The sequence below is a fragment of the Natrix helvetica genome (genome assembly GCF_964273705.1).
Source record: "Natrix helvetica genome assembly, chromosome: 1".
NCBI lineage: Eukaryota > Metazoa > Chordata > Lepidosauria > Squamata > Natricidae > Natrix > Natrix helvetica.
The window spans coordinates 340,803,316-340,813,369 of record NC_138548.1 but is presented as its reverse complement, the minus strand read 5'-3'; the positions used below and the strand labels follow the sequence as shown (position 1 = coordinate 340,813,369).

General features: G+C 45.5%; 1 protein-coding gene across 3 annotated transcripts in view; it reads left to right on the top strand.

The window, feature by feature from the left end:
* The first annotated feature begins 573 nt into the window (after positions 1-573).
* Positions 574-10,054, top strand: part of LAMB2 (laminin subunit beta 2) — an 82,290-nt gene continuing 72,809 nt past the window's right edge. Inside the window, exon 1 of one of the 3 annotated variants that reach the window (XM_081935905.1) lies at positions 574-816. In XM_081935905.1, coding sequence (XP_081792031.1) covers positions 759-816 — 58 coding nt within the window. In that variant the 5' untranslated portion in view covers positions 574-758. The remainder of the gene's footprint in view (positions 817-10,054) is intronic. The other 2 variants (XR_014173835.1, XM_081935904.1) reach the window with 2 other exon arrangements.

Genomic DNA, 10,054 nt, shown 5'->3' with positions numbered 1-10,054 from the left:
AGAAGACCTCCAAGGTCCCTTCCAACTCTGCTATTGTATTGTATTGTATTGTATATTGGAGAGGCGAATAATAATGGACATGTCAGAATCCAGCCTGCTTCTCAGGACAGTGGCATCCATGCCGTCTTCTGCTTGAAAACCTGGAGGGCGGGGAGGGGGGGAGAGATTCTAAATCAGCAAAGCTGTGTTGCTTTTATAAATATATATATTATAACTGCTGACACTGAACTTGAAGTAAATATTTTCAGCCACCAAGGGCTTAGCAGCAGCTCCCCTGGCATGCAGCCAACAAATAAACAAACCCTCGGGGGTCCCGGCGGAGTTTTCCAAACTTAGGACGGTGCAGACCGAGTTTGCAAAGGCGCGCGGGCCTCTTTTGCGCTTTCGGACACACATACACCCCCACCCCACACCACCCCATCCCCGGATCCCAGCAGAATCCGTCCCGCGCTTTTCCTTCGGCCCTGTGGCTAACTTTTTCCGACCAAGTTTTAATGTTTGGAGCAGCCGTGACGCCGGCGTGAAACGAGCTGCTATTTTATTTCCCCGCAGCGCGGGGGAAGGTGAGCGCCCGCGGGGGGGGGGGCAGCGGCTGCTGGTGGGACGGAAAAAAACGGGTGACCCGGGTCAGCTGCAGAGGCGCCGCCCGGGCGACGCGAAAGGCTGGGCCACCCTGCCCTGCCCTCGGGATCTCCGCCTTGGGTTCCCCTTCCTAGCATCATCTTTTGGCTGCCGCCTGTGGATCGGCTCTTCTCGCCATGGCTCCGTCCAGGCCGACGGCACCGGGCATCAGAGTGTGGGTTTTCCTCCTGGCAGGTGAGTCTTCCTCGCGTCCACCTCTGCTCCCTCTCCGAGATGGGGGGACCCGCCGCCAGCTTGGCCTGTCAAACCGCGCCGGACATGCCTGGTTTGTGGGAAGAGTTGGTTCCACACTGGAAGAGAGGAGGGTGCTAGCTCCGGACTATTGTTTGATTTGATGTGTCCATCGTTTACAAGATAATAGGTATAAGAATAAACATGAGCATGAATGAAATGGGTACCAATAAATGGGGACCCTAGTACAGGGACGTTGGTGCGCTTATGCACGCCCCTTGCAGACCTCTTAGGAATGGGGTGAGGTCAATAGTAGACAGCCTAAGGTTAAAGTTATGGGAGTTTGAGGATGTAACAACAGTCAGGTAGAACATTCCGGGCATTGACCACTCTGTTGCTGAAGTCGTATTTTCTGCATTTGAGCTTGGAGCAGTTTACATTGAGTTTTGTATCTGTGGTGTGCTCTTGTATTGTTGCGGTTGAAGCTGAAGTGGTCATTGACCTGGAGGATGTTGTAGCAGATAATTTTGTGTACTACGCTTAAGTCCGATCCTAGGCGGTGTAGTTCTAGATTGCCTAAGCCCAAATTTTCAAGCATGGTGGTGTAGGGTATTCTAGCTAGGGAGGAGAGAGGAAGGAGGGGAGGCGAAAGCATTGGGGTGCAATAGTGCCGTATGGTTTTAGGTTTTCGTTTTTCTTTCCTGGGGTTTTCAGGCCCCATTGACTAGGGCCAAGGGGTCCCGGGGAGTCACCTCTTGTCCTGTCCACTGGAAGGCACACCAAATGGTTTTGAGTCCAGTTTTGGGGGTTTCAGTGTAGCAATGTGCTCCAATTAGTGTAAATGTCTATGGGGATGGGGTGGAGTGAGATGCCAATAGGAGAGTGATCCCTCTATTTTGAGGGATGAATGAAGATGGGGGAGTCCTAACTATAGTCTCACAATCCCAAATGAGCCCCAAATTTCTGTTGCTGAGTGAGAAATTTGGTAAGTGAGTTTTGCCCCGTTTTGTGATTCCTTGCCACATTTGTTAAGTGAATCGCTTCAGTGGTTAAGTTAGTTACTTGATTGTGACAACCATGTTACTAACTTAACATCCCCATTGACTTTGCTTGTCAGAAGGGGGGAATCACATGACTTTTTTCAGTGCCGTTGTAACTTCAAACGGTCAGCAAAGTCAAGCATTGTAGTCTTCTACGTTCTCAACCTTCCCTTCACCACGGACCCCCTTAAAATATCTTTGGTGGTCATGGACGCCCCCTCCCCAAGACTTAACTCAAAATTTAAATCATAACATTTCTTCAAGCTTTTACGGACCCTTTGTGACAACATTGTGCCCCCCCCTCCTCTGGGGGTACGCAAGTCACAGGTTGAGAACCATTATTCTAAGTGAAGGCTGGGATTTAATGTTCTGGGTTGGGGATGGCCACTTTTACTCTGAATAGGCTAGCCTGCTTCCACATTGCGCAGAGGGCAGAAAATCATCAAGTAACCCTTTCCGAATGCTGTGATATGGAAGCCCGACTGCCTGATTCCCCCCCCCCCCCCCCGATAACCAGCACTTTGATACTATGATACCGGAGCCCAGGAGAAACTCTCAAGGAGTGAGGGAGATATTGAAGTAAGTGCCTGAGTGGAAATGCTGTTCCTGAGAGCCAAGGGGCTTGCATCATATCCTCTGTGAAGATAAATATCAAGAAGCACCGCAGGAGCAGGGAGGAAAGCCTCCCCTTACCTATAAACGGCACGAGGCATGTAGATTTTACTCCTGGATCGCCTTGATTCAGTCCTCGTATTAATAATTGGGAAAGACTCATTTGGGGTGCATCCTTACCAGCGGGATCAGAGTTTTATACTTGTGAATACGAGTCTTTGGAAGCTTCCCTAACTGTAGTAGCCTTTCTCAAGTCAAAATTTTGACTTCCAGGATACCTATCAATTCTGTAATCCAGCTGTAATCCATTAAATAATCATGTTAGTTAGTTGACTTTATTGCCATTGCACATGGTACAACGAAATTAAATGCTGTCTTCATGTACATTATAACTATAAAAATGAAAACACAAACATCCATCCTTTACATTCTATATAATTGAAATTGAAAACCTGATATTGCACTCTACCATAGAATTCAGTATGCTTACTGTCCTGGGATAGAAGCTGTTTTTCAGACTATTGTTTTGGATGTGGGCCTAGCGGTTACCTGTTTTCAATCTGTCAATCCCTTTAACCTCCGTATCTCTGTATCTATTCCCCCCACCCCCAATGCCTTTGGAGTCCACTTTGGAGTGTGTGGTCTGTGCATTCCTGATTTCTAACCACCCTTGATTGTGGGGAAGCTGCACACCCATTTCCACCAGCTGGAGCCTTTGTTCCCGATTCCCTTTGAAGTTTTGGCTCCAGAGGATTTGAGGCTCAGGGAGTTGGCCGGCTGCCTGGAAGCAGCATCGCGATGTGAGAGGCTTGTGGGGAGATGGAAGGCTCCCACTTGCCGCACCTCCCTGGCAGCTGAGACGCCCCTGCTTGGAGAGGGGATGGGGGGACGGGATTTAGAAGGAGCAGGTGGATTGGAAGAATGCTTTGCATGCCATCCTGCAGGAAAACCCTGGGTAGGGTGGGCAGAAAGTCATGCCCATGGCGTCCAGCAGGACCCCCCCACTCACACGATGGTGATCCCTGCTTGAGGCTGTGCCATCGCTTCCCCGCCGCAGCCTCTCGAGAGGGCAGACGTTCTCTGAAACTCAGCCATCGTTCACAAATACAACTCAGCCCCCACGTCCCTGGCCCAGGGCCAGGCTGGCCGGACAACAGAGCCAATCCCCGCTAGGGTTATTTCTGGCAGTGCTGCAGCTTCCGCTCTCAGGCCTAAAGAAAGGGGAGGGGAGGGGAGCTTTGACATTTCTCTTTTCCAGCCCCACCCTTGCATTGAGCCATAGAAACAGGTGGAAGGATAAAGGCTCTGGAAGAAGGAAGCCTTGGTCTGGAAGATCCGCTAGAATCCTTTAGGGCCAAGCGTGTGTCTGTGTGAGTGTCACAGAATAGCAGCTCCTCTGGGGCAGAGCGTAGATAGATGGAAGATCGTGATGACAAAAAGCTACTGCTTTTTCAGAGCATGTTGGAATCTGTCCTCCACCTTCTTCTCACTGTAACATCAAATAGCCTTGAGCTTCATTTTGCAGATGGGGAATGCGACCCACTCACCCCAAACCAAATTGATTTAAATCCAGCTCTGGATTGATTACAAATAGTCCTTGACCTGCAACAATTCATTTAGTGACCGTTTGAAGTTACAGCCTCATGGAAAGTAATGGTGAAAATATAACCGGGTTTCACACTTAATGACTGTTGCAGCATCCCCATGATAGAAATTTAGGCCCATGACAACTGTTATTTATGGGTAGTCCTTGACTTATAACAGTTCATTTAGTGACCGTTCAAAGTTACAAAGGCACTGAAAAATGTGATTTATGACCATTTTTCATAGTTATGACCTTTGCAGCATCCCCGTGATCATGTGATCAATATTCAGATGTTTGGCTACCAATGGCCGAACAGGTCAGAAATATTTATTTTCTGCCTCCCAGGATCATGTGATCTCCTTTTGCGCCCTTCTTACAAGCAAAATCAATGGGGAATCCAGATTCACTTAACAACTAAGTGACTAACTTAACAACTGAAGTGATGCGCTTAACAACTGTGGCAAGAAAAGTCGTAAAATGGGGCAAAGTTCACTTAACAAATGTCTCACTTAACAACATAAATGTTGGGCTCAATTGTGATCGTAAGTCGAGGACTACCTGTAATTTATGACAGTTGCACTCTTCCGGGGTCATGTGATCACCATTTTGTAACCTTTCCAACTATAGTGAATCACTTAACCACGGTGGCAAAAAAAGGTTGTAAATTGGGTCACAACTCACTGAACAACTATCTTGTTCAGCAATAGAAATTTTGGGCTCCATTGTGATAGTAAGTTGAGGACAACCTGTATTGCCTTCGTTTGTTTGTTTATTGGATTTATATGCCGCCCTTCTCCCAAAGGACTCAGGGCGGCGTACAACATTAAAAAAAAACACATATTACAAAAGTTAAAAAGGAAATTAGATAGAGTATCCAAAAACAAACCCAATTAATATTAACAATAACATTTTAAAAATTAGATTAAAATTAACAATTAAATCAATCATTTATTTTATTTTGTTCAGGCCAGGCCAGCTTGATGGAAAAGCCAACTTTTTAGGGCACGTCGGAAGGACTTTCAAGTCAGTTTTGACTCCTAGAGATGGCCTGGATTAGTTCCAGCAGTTTTCTTGCAAATTTCAATGGTTTTTCCTTGGCTTCTTCTCAGCAATGGGTTTCACATTTTGTTACCACGGGTTCACCATGCACATGCGCCTGACCTTCCGTGCATGCAGCCAGCCTCAAAAACATGCCTAAATAGGACAGTAATAGGATTTCCGCTACTGGTTCGGCTGAACCAGTCTGAACAAGACCACCTCTGCTTCTTCTTCCAAGAGCTGAGAGACTCTGACGGACCCATAGTCACCCAGCTGACTTCTTGTTTAATGCGGGATTAGAATTCACCATCTCCCAATTTGTAGCTTGGTGCCTTAACTACTGCACCAGTCTCTGGATGTTTATATATTTATTACTTTTTTTTAAAAGGAACATTTTGAATGGCGCTCTTGTAAACTTTTATCCAAGGCAGTTTTTCAGTTCACATCTGCTTAAGACATAGAGTATCAATTCATCGGAGCCTTGTATTAAAACCTCAGGCTTTCTTTCTAAGGATAAAACGAGGGGGAAGAGAACAATTTGAAAAGCATCTCTTAAATCCGAATAATAAACAGCCAAACTGAAGACCACCCCTGTTCTGTCTTCATGAAAGCCCAAATTGTCATTAAAATGTGTTTAGATGCAGCAGAATTAATATTTTTTTGTATTTGGAGGGAACTTTGGTTCGGAACAAAATGATTTGGCTCCTTCTTCTCCCTTTCTTCCCCCATTAGACGGAGAAAGACATCTCTGGTATGATGGTATGTGATGATGGATGTTATTTGGTAAGGGGGGGTTAGGCTCATTTAAGTTAAAAAAAAACTTGACTGGGGGCCAAATGCTATGGAATGCATAAGATTGTGGAGTGTTTGCCAATCGCTCCCTGTATATTGTCAAGAAAGAAGAAAAAAGTCAAAGCAGCACATCCAATGGAAAATAAGCTGTACTTACAGGAAGACCCTGTAAAAAAATTATTACACTAAAATAGGTATTCTTTCCATAAACTATTTCTTCAGGAGTCCGGGAAAAAATACTTCTTTCCTAGTAAGAAATAGAATGCATTGAAGATGAGTATTCTTTAATTTTGGTATTACGCAGTCAATAAAACACTCTGATTTCAGGGGAAAATAACTTACACAGTTACCTGGAAATCATTTCCATTTAGCCTCCAGAAAATCACTGCTCGGTAAATATACAAAGGATTGAGCCATGCATTTTTTTTAATTCCTTGTAGTGAATTTTGTTGAATTATTTAGCTCTACCTGCTCTGTCGTTTTTGTTGGTCGTCTTCTTTTATTTTCAGAGGTGGTGTTAGACTTCTAAACCAGGGGTGGGTTACAGCAGGCACTACTGCTGGTTTGGTTGTGGGTTCGCATGCGCTTGATGCGTGCTCTGCACACATGCACACTGCAATAAAAAATGTTCTGCGCATGCGCAGAAGCAAAAAACCAAGATGGCAGCACCAGGAGAGCGAGTTTGGGCGCGTGGCAGGCCTGGGTCGCTGCGGGTTCCAGCGACCCTGCCCGCCCATCTGGGCCGAACTAGTAAGAACACCCCCCCCCCCACTGTTCTAAACGGCTCACACTCTGATCAGCACTTCTTTACCCTCCTACCATTGGGAAGGAGATATAGAAGCATAGCCAGCCACACAAATAGGCTGAAGAACAGTTTTTATCGATGGGCCGTCAGACTTCTGAAAGCAAAATAATATCATAACTAAGTAGTACAGTAGACTTGCAGGGCTGGCGCAACATGTAACATGTTCACACTGGTGTAATGGGTTTTGGTGTTTGTTAATATGATTTATTGGGTTACGGATAATTTTTTTCTTTTTGACTTCGCTGTAAGTTGTATTGTCTTGTGTGGGGGGGTGCACTGAAGTAGCTCAACCAATCTCACTGTATATATGTTTGTGCACTGACAATAAAGAATTATTATTAAATCCTTCCTTTTCTTCAGACAACTAGTTTAAGTGCCCCAGGGTGTGCCACTTCCACAGCAAAGTCTTCCCTTGATTGCAAGTACTCTGTTTCCCTGAAAATAAGACCTCCCTGGATAATAAGCCCAATCGGGCTTTTGAGCGCATGCGCTAAAATAAGCCCTCCCCCAAAAATAAACCCTCCCTGAAAATATTGCAACACAGCAGCAGCCATGAGGTGACCACGCTCTCCACCGCTTGCACCTCAAAAATATTAAGATCTCCCCCAAAATAAGGCCAAGCGCTTATTTCGGGGGTGAAAAGAAAATAAGACGCTGTCTTAAACACGGTAGTCCTTGACTTATGACCGTAGTGGAGCCTGGCAATTATGGCCATAAATCTGAAAAGCATGTTATCACACGAATGATTCCATTTTACATCATTGTTTTCTGGTGGTCATTAATTGAATGCCCTGGTTGCTAACCAAACCCATAGTTAGCCAGGGAGCGTTTTTAATGACAACTGGAAATAAATGTGTCCCCCCCGCTTTTTTTTTTTTTTTTGCAAAAACTTTGTAAATTGTGGTCACGTAACTGCAGAATTCTGCAAATGACTGTAAGTGCAGGCCAAAAATGCAGTCATGTATCGAAAGGTGGGGGGGGAGGATGGAGAGTAGGATGCTTGGTTGTAACATACCTTTTGGGATACTCGTTGTAACTTTGAACAGTCACTAACTGGTGGGTTGTAAGTTGAGGACTGCCTGTGTAGCCATTTTCCACTTTGTTCCTATGATGTTTCCCGATAGCTTTATGGTGTGGAAAAACTGTTAGCATTTACCAGCCTTCACGTGGGAGCCAAAGTTAGGTGTTCAATGGTGGGAAACAGGCTGGGTTTTCAAGTTGAACGTGACCACGATTTTGTGGTCACTTCTGGTCATTTTCTGAATGCTGTCATTTTGCTTTTTGTTCCCTAAAGAGCTGGAAATAGCTCTTTCAGGAAACTACTAGGAGTCTGGAATAACATAACAGTGAAATAGTATGCTAGGTGAAATAATATAGCTATATAGTGCTATTGCCAGCTTGGGCCTTCACTGTGCCTCTGCTCATAACAGGAAGGAATCTGCAGATCAGTGATTGGGGACTGGAGACTAAAACATATGAAGAACGGTTGCAGGAACTGGGTATGTCTAGTTTAATGAAAAGAAGGACTAAGGGAGACATGATAGCAGTGTTCCAATATCTCAGGGGTTGCCACAAAGAAGAGGGAGTCAAACTATTCTCCAAGGCACCTGAGGGTAGAACAAGAAGCAATGGGTGGAAACTAATCAAGGAGAGAAGCAACTTAGAACTGAGGAGAAATTTCCTGACAGTTAGAGCAATTAATCAGTGGAACAGCTTGCCTCCAGAAGTTGTGAATGCCCCAACACTGGAAGTCTTTAAGAAGATGTTGGATAGCCATTTGTCTGAAACGGTATAGGATTTCCTGTCTAGGCAGGGGGTTGGACTAGAAGACCTCCAAGGCCCCTTCCAACTCTGCTATTGTATTGTATTGGCAACTACAGCAGAGGTGGTATTCAGCAGGTTCTGACCAGTTCTAGAGAACCGGTAGTGGAAATTTTGAGTAGTTTGGAGAGTCGGTAAATCCCACCTCTGGCTGGCCCCGCCCCCATCTATTCTCTGCCTCCCGAGTCCCAGCTGATCAGGAGGAAATGGAGATTTTGCAGTATCCTTCCCCTGCCACGCCCACAACCCTTGCCCACAGAACCAGTAGTAAAAAAAATTGAATCCCACCACTGGACTACAGGTAGATCTTGACTTACAACATTTTGTTCAGTGAGCGTTCAAAGTTACAATGGTACTGAAAAATGTGACTTATGAATGTTTTTCACAACCACGGCAGCCTCCCCACAGTCACATGAATGGAATTCGGACACTTGGCAACTGGCTCATATTTATGGCGGTTGCAATGTCCCGGGGTCACATGATCCCCTTTTGCAACCTTCTGATGAGCAAAGTCAGTGGAGAAGCCAGAGTCAATTAACAACCAGGTTACTAACTTAACAACTGCAGTGATTCAATTAATAATGATGGCCAGAAAGGTCGTAAAATGGGTCAGAATTCACTTAGCAACCATCTTGCTTAACAACAGAAATGGTGGGCTCAGTTGTGGTTGTAAGCTGAAGGCTACCTGCATGTAGGGAAAGGAAATGAAGGGAAGGAGAGAGGAGGAGAAGGGAAGGAGAGGAGAAGGAAGAGAAAGTGAATTCCTAAATCTATCCCCTCCTCTCAAATGTTTTCGGCAACTTCGTTCTATTAGTAGTGATTCTTACATTTTATTCAACTTGCGTTGTTTATTTTGGGCTTTATTAATTTCAAAAGCTTTTAAGGCAGTTAGGTCTTATAATTAGAGAAAAGAAGGTGACAAGATAGCAGTATTCCAGTATTGGAAGGGTTGCCACAAAGAGGAGGGGGGGCAACTTGTTTTCCAAAGCATCAGAGGGCGGGATAAGTACCAATGGATGGAAACTAATCAAGGAGAGAAGGAAGCAACCTGGGATTAAGGAAAAACTTCCTAACAGTTGTTGTGGCCCAGCAGTAGCCCGCTGAGCTGTTGGTGGACTCTGACAGCTCAGACCATTATGGGACTGCTCTGGAGGATGAGGAAGACTCTGGAGGGTGTTTGGAGTCAGAGCAGGAACTAGAGAGGCCTTTTGGCCACCAGGTGGCATCTGAGTCAGGGAGTAGTGAGGAGGAATAGAGGGAGGTTGTCCCTGATGTGCGTATGCGTAGAATTGATAAGAGAAAGGAACAGCTGTGGAGAAGACGTCATAGAAGGAAGTAAGGACAGCTGGCTAAGGGTGTGGCCCCTCCCAAAGAGCTTATAGGTGGAGCGACGGGAGGGGAATCTTTGCAGGAAACAGCAGTCCATTTTACTAGTCGTTGAGAAAGCATTCCTTAAGTTTAATCTTGGGTTCTTGAAGATAGCTTTCTAGGCTCCTAGCCAAGGGGTGGCTTTATCTATGTAGTTAGTCGTGGCAGACAGCCAAGCCT